The 25,522-nt window shown below is 35.5% G+C and overlaps 1 protein-coding gene across 5 annotated transcripts in view; it reads right to left on the bottom strand.

Moving 5' to 3' along the window:
• The window catches only part of TMTC3 (transmembrane and tetratricopeptide repeat containing 3), a 57,677-nt gene that overhangs the window by 28,452 nt on the left and 3,703 nt on the right, over positions 1-25,522 (bottom strand). For 3 of the 5 annotated variants that reach the window (XM_017804431.1, XM_017804434.1, XM_017804433.1), the window contains exons 2-15: positions 22,568-22,683; positions 21,694-21,910; positions 19,813-20,031; positions 13,759-13,858; positions 12,954-13,069; positions 11,153-11,325; positions 10,064-10,316; positions 8,981-9,129; positions 6,592-6,712; positions 5,898-6,009; positions 5,042-5,145; positions 3,701-3,870; positions 2,634-2,860; positions 255-1,185 (exon numbers count right to left, since the gene is read on the bottom strand). In XM_017804431.1, the coding sequence (XP_017659920.1) occupies positions 371-1,185; positions 2,634-2,860; positions 3,701-3,870; positions 5,042-5,145; positions 5,898-6,009; positions 6,592-6,712; positions 8,981-9,129; positions 10,064-10,316; positions 11,153-11,325; positions 12,954-13,069; positions 13,759-13,858; positions 19,813-20,031; positions 21,694-21,882 (2,748 nt within the window). In that variant the 5' untranslated portion in view covers positions 21,883-21,910; positions 22,568-22,683 and the 3' untranslated portion in view covers positions 255-370. Of the gene's footprint in view, positions 1-254; positions 1,186-2,633; positions 2,861-3,700; positions 3,871-5,041; positions 5,146-5,897; positions 6,010-6,591; positions 6,713-8,980; positions 9,130-10,063; positions 10,317-11,152; positions 11,326-12,953; positions 13,070-13,758; positions 13,859-19,812; positions 20,032-21,693; positions 21,911-22,567; positions 22,684-25,522 lie in introns of those variants that run through there. The other 2 variants (XR_001873059.1, XM_017804435.1) reach the window with 1 other exon arrangement.

Raw genomic sequence — 25,522 nt, 5'->3', positions numbered from 1 at the left:
AAAGAAGCAGTGTCTGGCTTATCCTGGTAATTCTCCATTCAGCTCTTCCCCTGATTCTTTGAAAGTAGCATTACTTAATATCCCTGACTACCAATGATTTTTATGAGTGCTATTTCCTCACTTTCAGGGTTCTGCATTGAAGATTATTCTCAACCTTTTATCCTTTGATTCCCACCCATCCCTCCATCATATTTAAAAGTTGCAGTTTTCTCACATAGAGCATTGTAATGTCTTTTGCTGCTTGATAACTGATATGCAGTCAACATTATTTCTATTTTCAAAGCACTGAGAACACTTTCCAATTGGCTTACAAATTAAACAATAATTAAAAATAGTATTCTCCCCTTATTCTTTTGTGACATGATAAAGTCTATTCACCATTTAATATACGTTCAATCTCTTCGAGTCTTTTCAAAGCAGCAACTCTCTTTTTCTCAATGTCTTTGATTTCTTTCGTAGATTTTTTGGGAGTCTCTTTGTCCACACTGTTTTTCTCTGTTAGTTTCTTATTTTTTGAGTGTTCTTTATTGTTATCAACTGCTGATTGGGTGGTTGTCTTTTCATTTTTTACTTCTTTCAAATTCTGAAATGATTTTTTTTTTTCTTCTGCAGCTGCAGTTCCCTCTGATGGAAGTGATGACTGTTCCATAGCACCGAGCGATGCAATTTTACTTCTAACTATGTTTAGATGACGCTGAATATATTCTTCATGAGGTGCCAGTGCTAGTGTTTCAACCAGACATTTTTCTGCCTTTATTAAGTCTCGTTCTTCAAAATAAACCACACAAAGATTATGCTTTCCTTGTACATTGTTGGGATCCAATTCCAAAATTTTTTCAAAACACATTTTTGCTCCAACGATATCCTTCTTTTGGTTCATAAGGATATCTCCTTTCAAAATCAGCCCTTTGGTGTGATCAGGGTAGTATCTCAGTAGGTCTTCCAAGACGGGCAAAGCCATCAATTCTTTTGCTGTCTGAGAATAAAGCAGTGCCAAATTGAACAAAGCACTTCGGAAGTTTGGCTGTAACCTTATGGCTTTCTTCATCCATGCCTCTGCTTCCATATCTTTTTTATCATCCATTGCCAGCATACCCAAATTGAAGTATCCATTTGCATCCTGGGGTTCTTCTTTCACATAATGTAACAGTCTTTGTTTAGCTTCAGGTCTAAGCCGAGCATCACCTAAATGATGGAAAAAACATTTAATTCTACATTTATTCTGAAGGACTTTTAGACCAGGCCTGTGAAAGGCTAATCTTTACACAACATAAAATGCAACTGTAAAAGGGAAAGGGTTTAAAATGCTATTTTTTATCATTGCTGTGTAACAGCAAAAATAAATGACATCTACCTTCTTTACAGAATGAAACTATGTACAGTTGATTTGTAGCCAAAATCAGCATCATTACTCTATTAGCTGTTGAATAGTATTTAGGTTTGGTATAACAGACACAAAAGGTGTCTCTATAAGTTTAAAAAAAGTTATTTTCATGCAGAGTTTAGCAAATGGAATGTAGAGCAGATGTCAGTTCTGACAAACCAGCTCTTACAGAGCCAAACTTTGAGCAGATCTAATTTTATGAAAGATAGACTGAAAAAATTTAGACAGAGATCACATAGGGTGACTTCTAATGTAACCAGGCTAAAATATCTTCTAAACTCAAAACAATAAAATCTGTAACTCCCATATTTTAATTTGCATCAAAGTTTGAAAAAGATATAGTAAAACAATTTTATCTCGATATACCAGGATTGGCTAGATGAGCTTGTGGCCTGCACTATTTTACTGAATAAGCCAGTGAACATATTTTAGTAAAGAATTTCAGTCCCAGACTTACTGAAGGATCAGGAGTTGCTTTCAACTGCCCTCTTTCAACCTCCTGAAACAGTGTTGAACTTTTCAGTATGAAAAATTGAATACTAGACCGTTAATGCTTCTGCTTGTTTAAAGCAACCTGTGCTTCTACAGACAAGGAACAATGCATGTCTTCAACTTACAATGTGCAAAGAGATGAAAAATTATCAATTGGCCTCTGCTTCTTAGAGGGAAAACAAATTTTACCAGTTCACTTGCCAAATACTCTGTGCAACAGCTCACACTTACCCTTACCCACAGAGCTAGAAGCTACACTCACGAAAAAAATAAACTCATGAAAATCCAACTGAATTATCTTAATTAGCAGTAGCACAGAGGAACCTACAAATTCATTCACTGTTCTGGAGCTAGACATAAGCCCACAGAAGTCAGCTATATTTCTGAGTCAATATTTAAATCAATCACTATAAATGCAAAACATAGATATTACACATTTTACTAAATATTATTTTTTAAGATTATATAGGCACAATTTTGAAGATGTTTGTGTAACACTACTCTTTATATGTATAAGACGTTATATTGTAAAATAGCACTTGTATTAAAGATGCTGATCAGCTAAGGTGTATGCACACTTTGGACAAATGCTATACACTACAAATTACAAAGCTGTTATAAATATACAGTTTCTTTTTTGATGATGCTATGTACTTCTCCTTTCCAAAAATAAAAAAGTTAATTAAAAAAAAAATTAAATAGTATGGATCCTATAAATGCAAATATGCAATAATTATAAAAGGGACAATTAACATACCAGATTCCTGCATTAGCAGTGCTGAGTTGAATAATGCCAGTTTATGCATTGGGTTGAGTTCTAGTGCTCGGTTGAAATTCTTCAGAGCTTCCGCTGGATCTTTCAGTTCAATGTACACAATTGCCAAGTTGTACCACAGGTCTGCATTGGTTCTGTCTAGTTCTAGAGCTCTAAGGTAAGCTTCCTTAGCTTTCAGAGGTTTGTTCATTTTTAAAAGTAATTCTCCCCTGTTAAAGAACCAGATTGAACTTTCAACTTTTATTCAAAACCATATGAAAATAATTGACAGGTTTTTTTAAATGTTTGCCTTCCTATAGACAGTAGATGTGAGATGACAGTGTTTTTTCTATTTTGTTTGTTTTAAACACAAAACAATACAAGATCCTATTTACATAACATTCCTAAAGCTTTCAGGTCTCCGAAGTCTGTATACAACAAATGCATAAGCAGGAAAACAAAAAAAAGTGATCAAGGGTTCCTGATTCAGCTCTTTAATTACACCGCAGCAGCTATAGTTTAGCCATTTTGCACCACCCTAAGTCCCAGTGGGATCACAACAAACTAAATAGTGAACAGAAGCCTCAGTAACCATATTCACATTACTCTTAACTCATCATGGCTAGGCTTCGTGAATGAAGATTTGGGACTCCTAACTAAAAAGTACACTAATATCAGCTAAATAGTTAATTCTTGCATTTTCAGGACAATCTTTAACAAAGAAGCATAAAGAAAGTTCCATGATTCAGACTAACCAAAAGTTTTTCAGTTCAAAACTAAACTAGGAGATTGGAAATTTCAGTTAGAGATTCATAAAGAAAGCTAATGGAAGTGTCTTGCTATACAATGTTTGAATACAAAACCTATGTGGAAACATGGCATTTCAAGTAGGAATTTAAAAGAACAGGGCTTTTAATGAATAACTGATAATTGTCCCAAATCATCATCTCATTTGGAAATGAAGCAAATCCAGCAGCTAATTCAACTGTATGAACTAAATACTGTCCATAACACTGTAAATACGAAAATGTTTATTCAAGAATATATATCTCTAAAATTAGAAAATATACCTGCTGATGTAAGCCTGCTTGAAATCCGGCCTCATACTAATTGCCTGTCGATACAACTGATCTGCTTCTTCAAGGCGAGATTCGTTTGCTCGAATTAAGTTTGCAAGATTGATATAAACATTCAGATGGTTAGGAGCAACTCTTGCTGCATACTTTTTACCTGGAATAATCTGTCAAAGAGAATATATGTACCAAGCACAGATGGGTAAAAATATGAAAGACGATCAGTATAGAACTCCTCTTCACTCTGCCACATTTGTTTTAGGGTACTACTGAACATTAGTGTGCAGGTTCTTAATGATTACAAAAAGCAATTCTTCTTTCCCGGAAAATCATACCCCAATATAAACAAGAGTATTTTTTATTCTTTATTTGTATGAAGACACAGACGACTTATATCATATTTAAGGTATCAGGTAACTAAGCTCTGCTACTACCTAACTGGGCTCATGCAGATAGCCATTAGAAACCAATCAGACCTTGCAAAACTTTCCCTATTCAGACAAAAAATATTTCCTAATGCCTAAACTGACATTCTATCAAACATTTCCATTCCTTTTAATAACCCTTCAGCCTAAGGTAAGTGTTTAAGTAAGATTTTACCACCCACTGATGTAGCAAATGAAAAGTAGTCAGGCAAGATAAAAATGCTATGACATTGCAACGGTTGTAGTGTTTATACTTCATCCATTTAGAGTCTTCATACTGATTCACAATATAAACTTCTGAATGCCATGCTTCTAGTCAAGGGGCTGCTGATTTTTGTTGTTAGTCTCATTGCAACCACAGCTTGTTACCTTCATACATTCTCCAAAATACTTCTCTGTTTTCCTCCTAAAGAGCTGAACAAGTAACATTTGCTAGCTATAAAAATAACTTAACAAATGGTAAAGGTAACAAAACATGTTTATAAAAGCATGTTAAGGCAACAATTTTTTTGTTGCTGCTCTGGTTACTTTCTCGAACCTACAGTAACGTATTTAAGCCTTGTCTTGAGGGCTCAAACTCAGTCACCATCAATGTATTAGCTGTAATTGAAAATAGACCTATTGTCACCAGAAACTGTAGGTGTACATTTTTAGATGCTGCTTTCTTTTACATCCTCAATTTCAGGAAAAAAACCCCACAACACAGTATTATAAAAAGCAAATCAAAACAATTTTAACAGAATTCTCAATTAGAATTTTTTAACAGCCATGATTGTATTCTTCTCATAGATCAGTTTTAAAAAAACCCTGACAAACTTTAAAGACTACAGCCACACAAAATTACAGGAAAAATACAAAAAATGTATAATGAATATAGGTTCTCTCCTGTGGTGGTAGATAAAGTTATACTGACCTGTGGCATCAATGATTTAGCAATCATATATGATTCTTCAGCTTCTTTAGTTTTGTTTAGGTTCTTGTAAGTTCTTCCTACATTCATGTGGGCACCAATATCATCTTAAGAAAGAAAAGAATGAAATCTAAAATACTTCCATGCACTGAGTATCGTGAAAATAAACACTTCTGCCTTCAGAGTAGTGTGAAGTACAGGTACTCTGCATAGACCACCACCATCACAAAAAAAAAAAAATCCAATTCTATATAATTTTTCATCTTAATTATGAAGCTAATAGTTTAGCCATGAACTAAGGAGGGATTATAAAGTTACTCAGGAAACTGTAAAAAGTTTGAGGTCATATCATACTTCCAGGTATCTATCTTTAATTTCTTGCTATAATAGAGGCACATAAATTGAAAGTTATTTATTAGACTTCTAAAAGGAAAAAGGAAAGATGGTCCAGTACTATCTAGAACTTCTTTTGTAACAATATGTAAAATAGATTAAATATGTACTTTGATGTTATCTAGATTTTTTCACTTTCTTACATACCTCCTTAGTTTTAAATAACAAAATGAAGTAATAAGTAGCCTCCATAAGAAATTACAGTTTAAGTTAATTCAAAAAGAATGTCATCCAAATAATAGTTTTTAATCATAAGGTTTTGCATCTTTTTATAGATAGAAGCTTTTTCTGAAGGACTTTTTTAGATTATTTCCAAAAACTATCGACCAATTAATTTATTATATGACATTGTTTGATGTTCAGTTTAAGAAAAACAGATCATTGAGAAGATGCTAATTAAGCTAAGCATATTGAAATACTAGGAGTGCAGAGATGACATTCAATGGTAGTTAGTTAAAGCTTTTACCTGGTTGCACTTGTGTGGCCTGTATGAAAAACTGCAGAGCTCTTTCAAAGTTCTTTTCATTTTCTAATGCGTGCCCCACATTGTTCCATAGTTTTGCATTATTCTTATTTACCTAAAACCACAAAAAAGATATCAATGCATAAGGTATTAAGCAGAAATTACATGGCAATTGATTTTTTCTTATCTATGTCTTAAAACATAAAAATGCACAGCAAATGACTGATTTCATGAAGTTTTTATATGTAAAGGATAACAAAACACTATATCCAGAATGATTACATTCAACTTGTTGCTCAACATCAATTTATTTTAGTTATTTGGCCCTAGAAATACCAAATATTATAACATTCATTGTAAATGTTACAGGATCTTTTACAAACTGTCTTATCATGCCATATGAACTTTAAAGACATTATTCTATGAATCAACCTTTTAGCAGATTTTTGTACTGAAACATATCTTGCTTTGATCCAGACAAGAAAAATTACCATCTATTTCTTGCATGAGAATTCCCATGTGCGCATGACACTGCTTTTAAAGCATTCCCTAAAGCAACTGATTATATGTCAATACTGTCAACATAGAAATTAATGTGCCAAAATAAGCATAATTTTTCTCCATTTTTATCATGCTCTACTGCAGCTTTATAACAGCAACAAACTTTCCATTATCCTTTCCAAATACAATACAGTACCTTTAAAGCTGACATAAATAACGTGTACTCCGACTCCCAATCCCAGTTCCTGTGCAGTGTTTTTAAGGCATGAGTGAATAGTACCGCAGCCAAACAAACCCAAGAAATTTTTCTTAGCACGCTATTAAATAAAACAAAGATTTGTTGTAAGCACACAAACAATTCTAATCTTAATTAAATATCTCATGCTGAGGCAAACAAACCAAGAATCACATTTGTGAATGGCACACTCTAGAGTTTGAAAGGAAATAATGCCTAATTTCAAATTAATTTTGGTTTTTACCTGATGTTTTTGTTATGACTATGTAATTCCCTTAAGAACAAATGCAATTCACGTGATAGAATGTAAACAAAAATATACAAAAATTATACAACTGTTATAACTTAGCTGTAATTTAAAACAATAAACATGATGGCAAAATGTGAGGTTCTCCAAAACACTATACAAAATTTTAAAAAATAAAAAAAGCAACTAAAATATCATCCCATCCTTTTGTTTCATATCAGACAATTCCACACAGGTTTTTTACTGCACACATTGCCAATCTTCCCCACACTGCAGAATACATCTTAAGAGAGAGGTAAGTGGAGACTATGCAATCTTCCATAAACAAATATAATCCTAGTGCTACTGTAATATCTAAATAGAAGAAAGGTTTAATGTCTTTCTAGCGATTTTATTTTTAAAGCTGCAAATTGGGGCAGAAGTCATCCTTTATGGCAAGCTTGTCAGGAATAATCTTGATTTTGTGCAGTTTATTTTTCTGGAGTTTAAACATAACATATAAAAAATATGCCTTAACATGCTGATCATTTTGTTTCTGAATTCTAACTTCATTATGAAAAAACATGTCAAACAGTCAGTAGCCTTCCTACAATTATAATTTTGTTTTAAGGAAATGTAATTCTCGAGAGGACATACAGTTGTTCAGCATGAACAGCTATTTCTTATACTTGACTTATGCAATGGTTGTTCACACCACTACCTACTTCACAGGGGTTTGCTAAAAACTGAAAGGTTTTTTTTCCCTCCACTTTTTAAGATATACAAAATGCTGTGCAGACTTAGACTACCATGACTGGTTTTAAAAATACTAAAGAAGTGGAACTGTAAAATTGTAAGTGAGAAATTCTTAAACACTAGCAAAGTGATCAATGAGAACTGGCATATACAGTAATCTATATGCCCATCAGGCTTACAAGAAAACTTTTTCTTTCCACATATTTCTAAAGCAAGGAGCCTTCTCTCTCTCATAAGACTTTTTAGAGTGCTGATCCCCAGTATTTTTGTAGTAAATGACACTGCTGCCTGATTTTTCTCCCCAGCCATCTTCTCCTGGTTCCTTGCTTTCTTTCACATCACTTCTATTTTTACTGCCTTGTAGTGGGATTTGTGAGAATACTTTCTCCTCACTCCCACAAGGTATCACTAATTTCTCATTATGCAGGTGCTGTCAGCTTCAGCAGCACCCGTTGGCATAAGTGATACTGCCAGGCCTCAGCTCTTATGATAGCAGACAACACAGGACTGTGAATTGCTGCCTTTCCATTTGTCTGAACTAGCATTAGGATGCCATTAGGGTAATAAGGGTAAAGCATCCAGGTCAGTGGGAGGCTTGTGCAGATCAATGTAGAAGATACCAGAAAAAACAAAAGCATGTGCAAAAAATGCTTCTAGAGCAGAATTTCGTAAGGAGAAATTGTTATCCAAAGAATTCTTTAGTTTAGCAAATACTGAATGGCTCTGATAGCCATTCCTAGCACAGAATATCTGAAAATTTAATCAACAAAAGATATTTTAACTTGCTGATGCACACACATTATATAAACTTCAGTCAGTAATTACCAGAATAGAGTATAAATTAAATCTGGCTAAGAAATACTTTTTGCCTAATCCTTAAAAACGTCTAGGACTTAAACAGAAAATATTTTCTTTTACAGAAAAGAGATGGGTTATACTACTAGGATCATAGGTAAAGTCTATTCTGTAGCAATGTGTAATATAAGGTACACTGCATTCTAAAAAGGTTTGATGCAGGCTGAGGCTCTTTCTATGTATACACATATGCTTATATATAAAATAAAAAATATATTATGAACTTGTGTGGGTATATAGATATATTTGTATACCTTTTAAATAAATTTTATAACACTGTCAGGATAATCCACCAGTTGCCTAAGAACTTCCTTGTTGTTGTTTGTTCACATAACTGTGAATGGTTTCTTGGTCATTACTCTGCGGTCATTAAGAACTTAAAACAGAGTAAGAGCTATAATGTAATAAATTCATACTGATAAAAGCTCTAATAGGAAATCTTGTAGTTATAAATGGTTATCTTCTGTGAAAGTAAGAGATGAGTTAAACTAGTTTTAGGTAACACCACCTTACCTTTTATTTGATAATTTCCTCCATCCATGTGCTACTAAAATGCAGAATCCCATGCTAGGAACATACAACACTCGTTCTGCTACTACGAATCCAACAGGAAAAAACAGGTTTGATGCAGGAATGAATGGTAGCACTATTAAGCAGAGTGCCTAGAAAAGAAATGCAAATGGCATTAGTAATCAAGATCAGGCGGTGACAAACTGTACCCAGGAAACAAATTACATACTAACTACAAAAATAATCCCAGAAAAACAGACATAGATAGTAGATATTTGGCTGTTTTTATTTTCAGCAGTAAGATCTGTTTAACATGGAGACATCTCTGAATATGGCAAGTAGTAACCTGCAAATGATTCTACTCCTTATTTAAGGGCTTACAAGTCTATTCACTTTTCTATGCTATAAATAAAATAAAAAATATATTATGCACTTTTCTATGCTATAGAAAAGAGCAGCTGTATGACAAATCACTAGGATCAAAAGATTAATTTCAAAACAATGTTTTAATAAGAGTTCCAGATACAAAAATAAGACAGTCTAAGAACCTTGGATATTGTGTTTTATAACACTTAAAAATTTTTATCAATCAGTATGATGCCTAAAGCAGCTATTTTTACATTACAACAGAGTCTGTTTTAGGTTTCTGTAAGAAATGTGAAGAAATAACACAAAAACCAAAATCAGCCACTGAATAAACATCAGTGTTTAGACAGTGCGCTAAGAGCACCCTAGAATACTTAAAGCAACAATGACCTTAAGAACTGCATAACTACAGGTCTTAGGTTGGTTACAGACTTCTTATCAAAAAGTGTGTTTAATAAAAGGCAGAGAAATCCATCTACTGCAAAGGAAGCGGACATGACCATTTCCTTTATGTCCTGGGTCACTGTTAAATAGCAGCTTTCCAATCTCTGGTCCAAAAAAAGACATGAATAATTATTCCAAAATATCTGGCCTCCAAGTTACAAAAAAACTGACAAAACCAAACCTGCAGAAATGGAATGTTTCTTTGAATAAAGAAGAATTTTCTAGAAATTTTCAGTACAACTGGCTGATAGATTTAAGCAAAACTTGAATTCATACCATCAATACTGTCTTGGAGGAATTATCAGGATATCGGAGACTGAAGACAATCAAAGCTCCCAGAAAGCAAAAGAAGGTCAGGGTGGCAACATTTCTAACATCTAACAAAGACTCCACAAGAGGAATAGTTCCCATTGTCCAGTCACAGCATAGTTCTGAGGGGTTGAGAAGAAGCCAAGCATTTACAGGGAGGAGGTAGTTGAAAGTCAGCTGTCTTGCTGGGGATGGACTAACAGCAGCTGGGTTATCAAACCTTAAGCAAAAGAAAGGAGAAAAAGGAGCTTTTAATGAAAAAAGATGTAGTCTTGATTCACTTTGTGACAAACATCAGATTCATAACTAGAACTACCAATTACAGGCATGTACAATATCCTAATCTTTCTGCATTTGTCAGGTGTGGGACTTTGGAATCACGTACAATGATTCACTGCAGAACAGGACAGAGCCTCCAAGTTTATGAAACTGGTTTGGGATATAATCAACTTAAGTTTGAAGAAACAGAATGATTTACACCTAAGGTTGAGTTCAGTGGCCCTTGTTCATGTTTTTAATAGTTTGTCTTATTTTTTCCAGGGACAGTAACAGATTCTTGCATTTCTACATTGCTCAAACGTAGGATAAATTAGTTTTTCAGTTCTAATGCCATTCATATACACTTATCTTCAAGCAGTCTATCCGAAGACAACCATGTTTTCTGCATATACATACCTAAAATGAAAAAATATTTTGCATGTAGAAGAGGAAAAACTCAAGAGGTTTAAAGTATTCAGCAAATGTCCACATACAGAGACAATAAAAAATACCTAAGCAATAAGACATTAAATTTACGAATTACTAGGACAAAGTCTTACAACTGTAAGTTTTTAAAAAAGGCTGCCTGCTCAGATACCTCAATACCTTGGACATTCTTGTCAACAGGTGCTGAAATATATCATCAATTTCCCAAAAAACGTAGTATTGTACAGACATTGGTTACCAACATTAAAATTAGTTCATAGCACTGAAGGTGATGTATTTTTGGCCATTTTATTCAGACCTCATTAAGTCATATCTTATTTATCGGCATCTGTAAATAAGAGACACTATTACCTTGTAAACACTGGAAGTTGAGACTGGATAACCTGGACTCTGACAACAACAAGCAGCAGTGTACTGAACATTAGGACTATGAGCTTCAACAGTGTTTGGAGCATAGAGAAAGGAATACTGCCCTTCCCTCGAAGAATCTGTACAGCTGTATCCAACAGTGTTGGCAAGGTGTACTGCAAAGCAAAACAGTGTTTATAATCAGTGTACTCATTACTCCCTTAAATATGAGCTACCTAATTTTTTTTTCCTTAGTTGTCTCTCAATGTCTGCTCCCAAGAGTTACTTAATTCAGCTTCTTAGTGTTTTCATGACAAACCCCCAAACCAAGTCCACCATTCTAATAATCTCTATTCAAGTATTCTTGCTAACACTACCACAGTTGAACCTGTATGCCTGGAGCTCTGTATTTTGCACTGACAGATTCAAAAATATTGTACCAACTTTGGAGACTTCAACAAATGAATCATAGCTATGATATAAACTGTCAAGAAGAAAAATCGCTATTTTTAGAATTATCAGCTCTTCTGAAAACTTGTCCTATAAACAAAATTCCTTACAAATGGTAGAAATGCTATTCACTTTCTGATTACCCTGGCTTTCTATTTTATATTATATATATTATATATTAAATAATGTTATATTTTATATAACATTATGATCTTTCATTATTCCCCTTTACATGGCTTAATTTCTTCCCTGTGTACCTCTAAGTCTTCACAACTTCTGCTGGAGATGATTTATTGCTACACATACACTGGTTGGCTAAACTACAGAAACTGAGAGGTTTCTGAGAACTGGTCAAATTCTAAGTTCATGTGATACGTGTGCATTCAGAAGAAGCCTCAGCTTGGATTCTATCTTTCCTATTTAGTTGACTTACACAAACTAAACTTTCACGAAATTGAGATCAGATCTCAAGATACTAAAAGAAAGGAAGAGTGGATTTAAAACCAGTCACACACTGATGATTTCCTTAGAAACCCAGTTTGAAAATTGTATGTTTATTCACTAGACTTGTAAAGGCAATAGTTACAAAGACATCTATGTGATTTTGGTATTTTGGCCTTGAATATGTATCCCCCAAACAGATAATCTTTCAGCTTTTACTTGGTGCACATTTTTTACAAAATATTCCTTCAAATAATTAACTTAAACTACAAAATTTTCTTCTAATATGCAGTCATACATTTTTTAATTGCATTTGTTTCAACTATTAAAATCCAAGAATTATTTAATTGCAGGAACAACTTGTTTCTTTAAGCAAATTTACGATTAAAGGCTTATCAATGCTTAAAATGAAACCTATCAGCTAACAACAAATTTTGAAAGAATATTACTTATTCAATAGGACTACTCCAAAATATCTGGTTACTCATTAGAAAAAGATAAAGTATATTTGTATATAATGTGTTCTCTGTTTTTACTAGAGGGATTAAAAACAAATAATCCCCCATCTTTATGCACCTCAGACTTTAATCAAGACTGTTACATGTTAGTATTTGCAAATTTCAGTTAACTAAAACCTTAGGTTTCCATTAAGACCTATTAAGTCTTTATTGAATACATTTGCTAACATCTCTGTATGGCATGTAAAGGATAACTTGGAAATCATTTGATTCCCTCACCATGAACCGTTTATGTCAACCATTAACTGACTTGGAAAAAATCTGAAAAATGTAAAAGAAGTATTGAGTTCACCTAAACTGAGAAAAATCAGCACTGAAATAGGATGCTTCAAAGTACTTTATGTATCATAACAGAATTCCTGAGATGAAATCCACTCTATTTTTCAACAGCTTACCCCTTGAGCAATAAATACTTCATACACACAGCATATTCCAACCACTGTTATTCCTTGTTCTTTACACAGTGTTGCAACAGCTACTAGAAACACAGTCAGTGCAATTGGAGTCCACACTGCAAATAAAGAAGACATTACTAAAAATGCTCTATGCAAAAAACACAAACATACAATAAAGTAAATTAACCTAAAAAGTAAAGAGTTTGGCTCTTCATGTTTGAATATGCCAGGTTTTATAAACTTGTTCAGTATGTAATTTCTTAGTAAAGGAAAGATTACCAGTTTCACTCTACAGAAAATAATACATATGTATCAATTTTAAAACTCTCTCTCTTAAATTGAAAGAACTAAATGAAAGGTAAAAGACTAAGCTATAATAAGGAAAAAAAAAACCTCTCTCTTTCTTAAATCACCAGAGCACTTTTAGAAATGGAATACTTTATAGGGATTCATGAATTTTCACAGGGACAATTTAACTCTGGAAAGGAGGAAAGCCTCCTTCACTTACACTGAAATTTTGCAGCTTATTTGTGATTGAACATCTGAAGCACCTCAGCACACTTCCACTTAACTTGCAATAATAAAAGTCAGTGCATGAGTCCCCTACTGCACATGTTACAAAACTAATGAAGAAATGCCTAAGTCTTGAATTAAAAACAAAAGGAAAGCAGTATTACATGGGTATCTTGGGGCTGATGGGGTTTTTTACACACTTGCTGAACCAGTACACCTCTATTACAGTTTTAAGAGCTTTGTTATCAGTGATAAAGAAATTAAGTTATATATCTATTTGTCAATCATTTACCTATGGTATTATCCGGCCCTTTAGATTTTGTATATGACAAAAAAGCAGCTAGGAAAAAAATAGATGATAAAAGCTCTGCTCTGCCCACAACTCCAGTTACCTGAAAAGTAAAAGAAGAAAAACCATAATTATTATACTTATTATTATATTTTAAGATAGTATTTGACTAGATATTATTAGTAATCTGTATACCTTATTTATAAATTGTTAGATATTTATTATTATATATTACATAGAGCTGTCAGATCTTTAAGGAAGTGTTCCACAGAACACAGGAGATAGGAATCCCCAGGAGCAAGTAACTGGGCAAGGAAAGCAAGGGGTCAGCACAGTTGAGTAGGGAACTGTTAGTCAAACAGAAGTGAAAGAAACAAATGTGCAGGCAGTGGAGACAAGGACAGGTAACCTGGGAAGAGCATAGGGACAAAGTTCAGTTGTGTTGGGATGGAGTGAGAAAGGCCAAAGCAAAGCTGGAATTGAACTTAAGGGACACGAATAACAAGAAGGGCTTCTACAGCTATGTTAACCAGAAAAGGAAGGTCACAGAAAGTGTACCCCCACAATGCTGGAAAACTGGTAACAATGGATGAGGAGAAGGCTGAGGTACTCAACTTTTTTGGCTCAGTCTTCAATGACAACCTCTCTTGCCACATCTCTTGAGTAAACAGACAGCAGGATAGGGACTGGGAGAGCAAAGTGCTTCCTGCTCTAAGTAAAGGTCAGGTTTGTGACCACCTGAGGAATCTGAACACACATAAGTCTATAGGACCCAATGAGATTCATTCCAGAGTCCTGAGGGAGTCCGATGTAGTTGCATATCTCCACGATATTTGAAAAGTCACGGCAGCAAGATGAAGTCTGTGTGACTGGAAAAAGGGAAATATTGTACCTATCTTTAAAAAGTGTAGAAAGAAGGACCATAGGAACTACTGACTTGTCACACCTCTGTGCCCGGGAGGATCACGGAACAGATCCTCTTAGAAGCTATGCTAAGGCACATGGAGAACAGCAAGGTAATTTGAGAAAACCAGGACAGCTTCACCAAGGGCAAGTCTGTCTGTACCAACACTGACCTTCTATGATGGAATGACCACAGTAGTGGACAAGGGAAGGACCAGAGATGCCATTTATCTCAACTTCTGTAAAGCCTTTGACACAGTTGCCCACAACATGAAGAGAGATAGATTTGATGGGTGGACTGTTGGATGGATAAGGAATTGGTTGGATGGTTGCATCCAGAGAGTAGTGGTTAGTAGCTCAGAGTCCTGATGGACATCAGTGACAAGTGGTATCCCTCAGGGATCTGTACTCGGACCAGTGTTACTTAAAATCTTCATTAATGACACAGATGAAGGGATCAAGTGCACCCTCAGCAGATTTGCAGATGACACCAAGCTGAGTGGTGCAGTTGATGTACCTGAAGGATAGGATGCCATCCAGAGGGATCTGGATAAGCTTGAGAAGTGGGCCCATGGGAACCTCACGCAGTTTAACAAGACCAAGTGCAAAGTGCTGCATCTGGGTCGGGGCAACTCCCAGTCTCAATTCAGGCTGGGGGATGAACAGATTGAGAGCAGCCCTGCCAAGAAGGACTTGGGAGTGCTGGTGGATGAGAGGCTGAACATGACCCAGCAATGTGCACTTGCAGTTCAGAAAGCCAGTTGTGTCTTGGGCTGTATTAAAAGCAGCATGGCCCGCAGGTCAAGGGAAGGGATTCTGTCCCTCTACTCTGCTCTAGTGAGACCCCATCTGGAGTGCTGCATTCAGCTCTGGGGTCCCCAGCACAGGAAGGACATTGATCTGTTGGAGCAAGTCCAGAGGAGGGCAACCAAATTGATTGAAGGGATGAAGGACCTCTCCTATAAGTAAACATTGAGAGAACTGGGATTGTTCAGCCTGGAGAAGAGGAAGGCTTTGAGCTGACCTAATTGTGGCTCTCCAATACGAGAAGAGAGTCCACAAGTAAGACAGAGAGAGACTATTTACAAGAGCATGTAGTGACAGGACAGCGAGAATGGCTTCAAACTCAAAGAAAGTAGGTTTAGATTAGATATTAGGAAAAAATTCTTTATTGTGAGGGTGGTGAAGTATTGGAGCAGGCTGCCCAGAGACGTTGTCGATGCCCCATCCCTGGAAGTGTTCAAGGCCAGGTTAGATGGGGCTTGGAGCAACCTGGTCTAGTGGAAGGCGTCCCTGCTCAAAGCAGGAGGGTTGGAACTAGATGGTCTTTGAGGTCCCTTCCAACTCAAACCATTCTATGTTTCTATTCTTCTAGTTGATAGTATCATGACTAATATACTATCAGGATACACAGAAAAGTGATCTGTAAAGCAAGCAAAAAAAGGCCCAGAACAGTAATGCTGCTTTCAGTTCAATCAGTACCAAATTCAAGAACAAGAATCATACAGGTGGCTGGTGGCCAACTGTGGCTGATACTTAGTTTAAGTACAACCATTAATGATACAACTGAAAAATGCTGTACTTTCTCTTAACTTTAACCATAAATAGCATTTAAGGCAGAATTTGGCCATGATAACAACTGTTGATTTCATAATACCTGGCAGAAATTAGCTTTTATCAATAGGAGTTCTAAGAGAAGCCTCACAACAACTCACAGAAGCTGTGATTGTTATTTTTTTTGTAGCTTTTCTAACTGGTTGAACAGATCTGAATCTGAAAGCAGCATTCCCTCAACCGGTGCTATGGCAGCTCTCAGGTGAGCAGTCAACTGTCACAAATAAATTGATGGGAAGCCAAGTGCAATAACGTTAAAGAATGACTCAGGCTTTACTACAGGTCTGGCAATTTTCTGAATGAAAATTTGGTTGGCAATATAAAAATTACAGGTAGTGACCCCTTGATAATGAGAGAGACAGGAATGGATTTTATGAAAATCTGGAGAAGTGCTAAAATGCATAGGGCAGAAGGTTGTTTCAGAATCCCCAATGAAATACAGATTAATTTCCATTTCAGGAACTGTTTTCAAAAAACACTGAAGTGAAACCAACCAGAGATGGAAGACAGGTCACTATATTAATGGTTACTGTAGTAGCCACTGTGTTTACCAGAGTACCTTCTAGGACTACTGTTCCTCCTCACTTGTCCTCTTCTGTAATGCCTCTGACTGCTTCCAAACTTTTGCAAGTAAGATAGCTGAAAAATGGCATGCTATCCTGAGGTAGATGGTCATATTCAGCTAAGGAAACCTCATAGCTCATGTTTTAACTATGATGATGTCGAAACCTGACTTTTTGCTGTCCAGCCCCAGCTCAAAATTTTTATTGCTAGGTACATTCTTGGTCAAGCATGATTGATCCAGCACAGCATAAAATGAAAAAGTAACTCAATATCCAAGGTCACAGTGTAAAGATAACCATTCAAATCTGAATCTGAAATCACACAGTAGTGCTTCTTTTTGGAGCACTGTCTGTTTACTAAACAAGTCACCGAATCATGCACAAACACTGATAAGACACCAGAGTTTGTGTTAACATTTTGAATAGTATGTAGGTGTTTGTTTCCAAAATATCTTAAGATGTTTCAAGGATTCCTGGTCTGGATCTCAAAATTGTCCAGCATTAAGACAGACATTAAAGAAAACTTTATCTGTAGATCAGTTGGGAGATCATTAGTAAAGCAAGTGTGCTGGTGTGCCTCCAGGGTCCCCCGCCAACAAAAGAGATTCTATTTTTGGATACAAAGGTGATTTATGAGAGAAAATTCCAGCATTCACACTGTTAGTTGACATCTTGTAGCTATAAAGGTGATCAACACGCTTCTGGCCAGAACAGTAGCAAAGTAGCTAGAAACACTAAACTGGAAAGACAAATGAAACTACAGTGCTGTTATTCAACCTATTTCATCACAACTTAGATATTACCACTGCAAGAGCCTACTACTCCCTGAAGTCAAACAAAAAAATAATTTCTATCTATCTTGCTCTGCTAACTTTTCCAGGAAAAATATGTTTATCCTAAGATAGGCAAAAAGTGTTGAAATATTTATGTATTGCATCTGCTGTTTCAAACTCTTGTGCAGGTGACTAATAAGTAGGAAATTAATTTGAAGGCATTTAAATCAGACAAATTTCGATTATAAAAGATACAAAAGATGCCATCAAATGACATAAAACGTGGAAGTGAGATCTGGTTTGGAGTTTCCACTAAAACCTGAGTAAGTCAGTCAGGACCCAAATCCCCAGCCCTAACGTAAGTCTCATTATTAGCTCCTCTCTTCCATGCATGGAAACTGCCAGTTCATCTGTACAAGTCTCAACTGCCAACTCTACAAATTCTTGGTTGCATATTAAGCAGAATTCTCAATACAAACATATGTAAGGATAAAATGCACTACTTCTCAGAAGCAGAGAGTTTAAATTGAAAAAGATGGGGGTAGGCAGAAGAAAACCCTCTAACTGATTCTTCATTGACTAGTTAAGTACAACAGCAGGGGAATTCAGCTACAATTGCACTTTAAACCTCACACTAAATATTTCAAGCACACCTCCAAGTTTCACCAATCCCAGTGTTACAGTGCCCTCATGTGGCTGATATCAGGCTTTACACAGTAACTATGTAATACACTGCCTTACACAAGTAGCTTTTGTTACAGATTGTGTTATAGGATTTGTATAATACTTTTTGCTAACTCTGATGCACAGTATAAAAGTACTTGTGTTAACTTGTTATTTCAGACAGAATCGACAGTTCAAGCATAATAAGGAATCAGTGAATTTGGAATGAAAGTGATAAAATTACATAGTCAGATCTAAGCCATGACCCACCAATATTAGTCACTGGCAAGTTGCTAATGCTCCTGTAAAGATACTATCACGTTTATTACACAGACGCAAAGCCAAACATGGAAATTTAAAGCACGTTTTTTCAAAGAGCAAGAAAACCTAAAGAAATAAACACATTTTTTTTTGCTTTGGAACAAGTAAAAATTTTTAGATGGTTAACTTTCGCATTTTTAAACATTCCACTAACATCTAGTAAGGACATATTAGTAGCTCGAATAGCAGCCAATTTTAAACTCAACTCAGTTCCTATAAAGATTTGCTCAAATACATGGATGCAGTTTTCTGAATTGTAACTGACAGGGATTTGTGTTGTTACTGATTAAAAGAGAGATGCAAACTCTTCACAGAAAAAAGACAATACCTCCAAAGAATCAAAAGATTCAAACATTTTCAGTTTTCTGAAAATCAGCTAATGCTGTAAGAAATAAAGAGACTGAATAAGGGCTTTGCAAAACCTCTGTACTGGAATCGAGGAAAGCCAATTGAAGTGATGCAGAAATAACAGCAGAAAATGCCTCAAATCTGCTTTATCAGTGTTTCTGACGGAAACAAATCTAGTTAATGGCAATCACAAGACTTCATTTACTCCACAGCACTGCAAGCTTGGTTGGTCATTAAAAGGTATATAATCAGACAGCTTGTACAAATAAAGCTTTTCATAGCAGTGAAAAACTCCCTCAGAACCACAGGAAATATGAGAAGACAGAAACATCTTTCTTCTTCCTTCTATCATATATGTTAAAAAAATGGAAGGTTTAAACAGAATGGCCCTAAGTTGGATGTAGCGTTAGCAACAACAGTCCCAGAGAAAGTCACACTGAGATAGAGATATTGACATAAAAGAAAGCAGACAGAAGAGACTTGGTGATTAGCCAGAGGGGAGTGCTTATTGATTCTGGAAATGAATTAGGAGGCATTCAGAGTATTTGAAAATAGGATACTGGATGAATCATCCTGGAACATGTCTATGTAAACTAAAGTAGTCATCACCACAAAAGCCAATGTTCATAGAAGAGACCTAAGTTATTTAATAACTAAATTAACATTTCTTTATTTTTCAGTAGCTGCAAGTAATATAAAACAACTTTGAGCATTAAAATTTGTCACTTCCACCAGTCATTGCAAAGGGAAGAGTAAGTATGAGTAAAACCACATTTTCTGGAGTTACAACATATATACAAACTTAGAAACAAATCCCACAAAGTTTAATTAACACAGCTTGAACAAATTAAGCCCATCACAGCTATACCTACCGCTTCCGTATGTATTGGGTGCACTGCAAAGAGCAAGGATGCAACTATGCTGCTCCTGTTGTCCAGAAAGAGCTTACAGACTTTGAGGAAGACTATGCAAACCACCACATGAAAGACCAGATTTAGAAAGTGGTACGAAACTGCATTTAATTCGCTGAACAAGTAGTTTAAGCGAAACGTAAGAACTGTAAGGGGACGGTAAGATTTGTGACTCCTCTCCTAAAAGAAAAGAAACAAATCAATCAGTCACCACCAACTTACAAAGTGACTTTCACTCCAAGATACCTTTCTAAAAACCTATGCATACATGACTCCCCCTCTGTTCTCAACTATCTACTTTCAAAATAAAGGTACAATTGGTAATAGGAAAAAAAAATAAAAAAATCTAGTTAATTCAATAAAAATATGATTTAAAATTACAATGTTAAGCAGAAAAAGTTAATTCTATTTTTCCTACTTTCACATAGTTTTAATGTATTATTCAAGTATTTTGATTACTCTCCAATTTCATGTTTTTGATCAGTATTTTATAAAATAAAAATGTGGTGTACTGAGCTAAATGTATTATTTACATATTTGCAATATATCTACCAGTCAATACGTGTATGTTGCCACTGACTCCATCCAAAAACCCTTTAAAATACTACAATAACACCACCTTCATGTTCCAAAATGCATTTGTTAACAAACAGCCTATTGACATTTTGATGAATTTGTCCAAAAAACAAAGGAAGAAAATCTAAGAAAAAAATGGGAGGTGGGATGGGGAGGAAAACAGATGGAAGGCGAATCAAACTGAACAGACAGACAAAACCACAAAATAAGAAAAAGTATTCTAAAAGCCATGAACAATCAAATTAATCTGACTTAATTTAGTTAATTTAAGATGACTTTCAGTTGGTTTTAAGTGCAAAATCAACACTGAATGAGATGGCTTTTTTCTACTACACATGGTTAGGGATTTTTTTTGAGAAACGACATGTTGAAAAATACTACTTGGAACTTTACTGAGAGAGTTAGGGGAACCCACTTAACCCTCAATGAATACAGGACTAAATAACTGAAAGAATCTGGAAGCTCTTCTTAAAGGGTTGTATGAAAATTATGTATCAAAGTCTGCTCATAGAGCTAGCAATTAGTATCTCACAAGTATGTTATTGACATAAGAAAATATTATACGGTGGAATACCTTGATAGGCAGAAAACCTATGACTGTCAGAGAATTTCTGTTCATTTGCTCAGCAATGGCACCACGTGTAACTTTTTAAACTGTATCTAAATCCTTCAGCCCTTGCCATGTAATGATGCTTATCAACAACTTCAATGCCAATGCAGCTTTTCAGATAAAACACAGCCACTCTACATGGGCTACAAAGCAGAAACTCTGATTTCACACAGATACACTTACTCAAATAAATTTAAAGGATTCAGTGTCTGTTCTTTAAGTCCAAGCTTTCTTGTTTAAGTGTTATCTTTCCTTCCAGACTGCATTTAGAAATAAATACCCCCGTATGTCAACATATAACTTTTGCAGGGAAGAGAAATTGGTCAGAGTTGTGTAATTTTGATACTGGAATTAGATAGTAATCAGCATTTTGCAGCTGTGTGCTGTCTATACAACTTTAGAAAAATATATATATATGTTTATATATATATATATATACACGACTTTTCTTACCAGTTCTTTTAGTGAACGAAGGGAAAGAATATAAGCAACATATGTTCCTGATATTATAGTACAAAACACTAACACCACCAAATTCCGTCTAATCCAAAATATTCTGTTAAAATCACATTAGGGAAAGAAGTAGAAAAACTCTCTGCAAGGGTGTTGGTTTTTTTCATTTCCTAAAGCCTCAAAGTGTTTTACAAAGAGTTTACCTCAGACATGGGAGTGCCCCAGAAGTCATTTTGAAAAAGATTTTTTAATGGAGTAGAAGGATGCAAATCTTTATTGTCCAAAATTGCTGAAACATCATCAAAAACAAAGCCACAAAAGAGACTGTTCCAGTAGCAGGCTGCCACCACACCAACTATCAGTGCTGCTTCCTTCAGGCTTACATCAGCCATCTTCTCTAAGAGTTTTCATGGACAAAAGCTGAAATACATGGACAGAAACTTAAGTAATTTTAGTAATTAGAAACTAAACTTGACAAAGAAAGTGAAATTAAAACAGTATTTTATAAGTTAATGACACTATCTAACTAAAAATCAGTAAGACAGAAAATTTTCCTCAAGTCTCATGCATGTTACACAATTTAGTGTTTAAAAACTTAACTAAAAATCAGTAAGATAGAAAATTTTCCTCAAGTCTCATGCATGTTACACAATTTAGTGTTTAAAAACTCTCATTAAGAAGTCTCACCCTTAAAAAGCCTTTGCAGAAGGTGGATACACTGCTATTTTTCATGTTTTACAGAAAAAAAAAAGTATTGATAACATATTGTGATGTAGTTTTTGCAGACAGCTATGCAGTTCAAGCAAATGCTGCAAACTGAAGAACTATGAAAATTAAGTTCTCTAGAATCCTGAGTAATTTAAAATATTGACACAAAATTCTAAGTTACAGGACACATATGTGTTAATTATTGATGGGGTTTAGGTTTAAAGTTGTTTTACAAAATATTTCAGAAGTAATTAAAACAAAAACAAATTTCAAATAATCAGAAGATCAAACAGGAAACTTCAAGAAGTTCATAAATATACGTGTTCAACAGGTAAAGGACATTAATAATAATTAAAAAGTTAAATTTACCATTGAAGCTCAAACCTTGCTCATTTGCATTCTTCATAGAAGTTCATGAAAAGGTCATTTTTTCCCTCCACTCTGCCAATTGCTCTGGTGTCACTGACTGTTCATGAGAGTCCTGTCTAAAAAAAATAGATACAAAAAAGACACTACAAATGAACTTTAGCTTACATTATTTTCTCTCATCTTGCATAAACTTCCTAAACCCTAGAAATTATTAATCAGCAATATTACGATTATTTACAAAATAATGTGGGTGAACTGATCAAAAGGTGAAATTACTGTGTATTGTGTTGTTTTAAATTACTGTTCTGCCTTGGAAGAATAAGAAGGTAACTACAGGTCAAAGGCATTAGTTTTGACCACTGGTTGACACAGCATGGATCACTGCCAACTGTTGGGACCAAAGATATTGAAAAGCTACAGAGAGTTAAACAATTACTTCATTTTGAGAAAAAGAAGAGATGACTGAACAAAAAATATTTTCCCCCAAACTACAGAGGGACACAGAGCAGCTAACATTAGCCAGATAATGCAGAGCCATAAATACATAAAAACCCCAGCCTTATGTTTATCAGGGTTCACACATCAAAGCTGATGAGCTCTTCAGAAGCTGTAGTCTGTTTTACCATCCTAAACCCTGAAATCCTGGTGATATTTTTTTTCCTTTGGTTTGCTGATTTTTTTTTTTAATTGTGCAGATTTATCACATAATACCTGGGGTTGGAAGGGACCCACAAGGACCATTGAGTCCAATTCCTGGCCCTGCACAGAACAAACCCAAGAATCACACGATGTGCCTGAGAACATTGTCCAAACCCTTCTTAAACTCTACGAACAGGCCACAGAGATCTCATCTAAACAGGTGACCTTGGTTGTGGTTTGCAGCCTGGACCTGAGAGCATGTCAATCACCTACCACAACTGGGGGCAAAGGAGTAGTGGTACAGGAAGGAATACATGTGAAGCAAGATGCTGGTGCAGTTAAACTAAAAACCAGGACACAGATCATTTAAGAGGAATGAAACCAAACCATTCCTTATTACTCACATAATGGCAGTGAAGGGTTTTTTTTACTTTTCTAGTAAAAAAAACCAAAACAATGTTAAAGGATGTTGCTACATCTGTTTCATAGAATCATACAATGGTTTGGGTTGTAAGGGATCTTAAAGATCATCTAATTCCAGTGACCCTACCATGGGCTCAGAGTACTTTAAAACACTAAGCCAAGATTACACCTGAATATATTTACAGTCTTCTTGGCAACCAGAGATATCTTATTAAAAAAAAAAAGAGGAAACAAATCATACTGCAGAAATACATGAAAAGATGGTCCACTTTTGAACTTCAACTTAAAGTATTTTAGTTCCCCCCCTTTCATAAGAAACTGATGTTTCTCTCTCTGCTAGAATTTTTGCAACAGCTTCTGAATAGTGCGCTTTCTACTTCTTGAAGGTCACTAATTCTACTGAAAAGCACTGACATCTGAAAAGCACCTAAAATCAATATATAATGATTTTCCCACATACAAGCCTTTATTTTTTAAAATACCGTGAAAAGATAACATTGCCGCACAGAACCAATTTTAAGGTTTATTTAAATTCACCCTTTAAGAAACACCCTTTAAGAAACAAGTAGGGTTTTGGTGACCTGAGGTATTAACAACATGAATTTACTGTATTAGTTGAAGCATCAAGCCCTTGCAGTTACTGCTTGTGTATCAAAGAGAAATTGTGGTAATCATTTAGCAATACTTTTCAGAAACAGCTACTGCTACCCAACTAGCAAAAAACTAAGACCGATTCCCAAATATTGCTTCCTATCAAAAGGAAAAGCTTAACCAATCTTATTAGCTCCTTCAACTATGTTTTGTAGTAGAACTACTACTTCCTGCTGGGTCCACCACCACACTCCAAGCTTCAAACCTGCAATCATCATTAACATGTTGAGAATGCAAAACTAAAGCAGAGGGAGGCTTGTAAAAGCTCATCTGTACTTGGTAAGCCAGGCTAAAGTATGCCTGCCATTAATCTCAAGTAGAAAACAGCAATTGCTACCAAAACTCTTCTCATGCCAACTAATCTGTTATCACTTTGATGCTGGAAACTAAGAAACCATGTAAGGAGTACACAAGACTGAGAACCTCATAAATCACAGATGTGCAAGAGGCTGCTGAAGCCTTGGTATGACTGGGCTCCTCAACTGAATGGATACATTCCCCTTCTTACCCAACAGACATGTTGATCAACCCAAGTATCATCTTGCAAGTGCCAGTATTTCACCACTCCCAGTGATGGATGTGTTGTTAAACTCTTGTAAAATACCGCCTAACAACTCCTTTCTTAACACAGACTTGCTGCGAGGGAGAACTGCATCACTGTTTGATAACCACTGAAAGTCTTACACATGTAAACAGACTGACAATCCCTCAAGTCATTTTTTCATCTTACCTACCTGCTACTTTCACAGCTTCTAAGGCTGCCCATCAGATACCTTAACCACCCTTTAGGCTGTATGACTGCCAGTTCATGGTCTAGTACACAGACACAGAGCCACTGTTTGACTGGATGAATATCTGACCACGCCATGAGGAATACACAGCTGAAAACATTAAACAGCAAGATAAGCCTTGAGAGGCAGAAACTGCACAGTCATGAGAGCCAACTGTGTCAAAAATACCCAAGCTGTGCAAAATACCCGATCGTTGGTCTAAATTTCTTAAGCTGTTTGGCACAGAAATCTGCATTTTGCACTGCACTGTTTCCATGTTTGTACAGAGAGATTAAGTGGAAAGGACCAAAGAGAATCGGAACTCTCAAGGCAGTTTGGCTTGTAAGGCATATAGTTTTCCTCTTCCAACTTCTTGAGATCCCTCTAACAATTCATCCGGTCTTCTCCTCCAAGAATTACAAACAAGACATAAGAAAACCCTGCAAAACTGAAAAAATACACCAACAAAAAA

This window comes from Lepidothrix coronata, unplaced genomic scaffold (genome assembly GCF_001604755.1).
Source record: "Lepidothrix coronata isolate B3197 unplaced genomic scaffold, Lepidothrix_coronata-1.0 Scaffold9, whole genome shotgun sequence".
Taxonomy (NCBI): Eukaryota; Metazoa; Chordata; class Aves; order Passeriformes; family Pipridae; genus Lepidothrix; species Lepidothrix coronata.
This window is presented reverse-complemented; position numbering and strand designations above follow the sequence as displayed.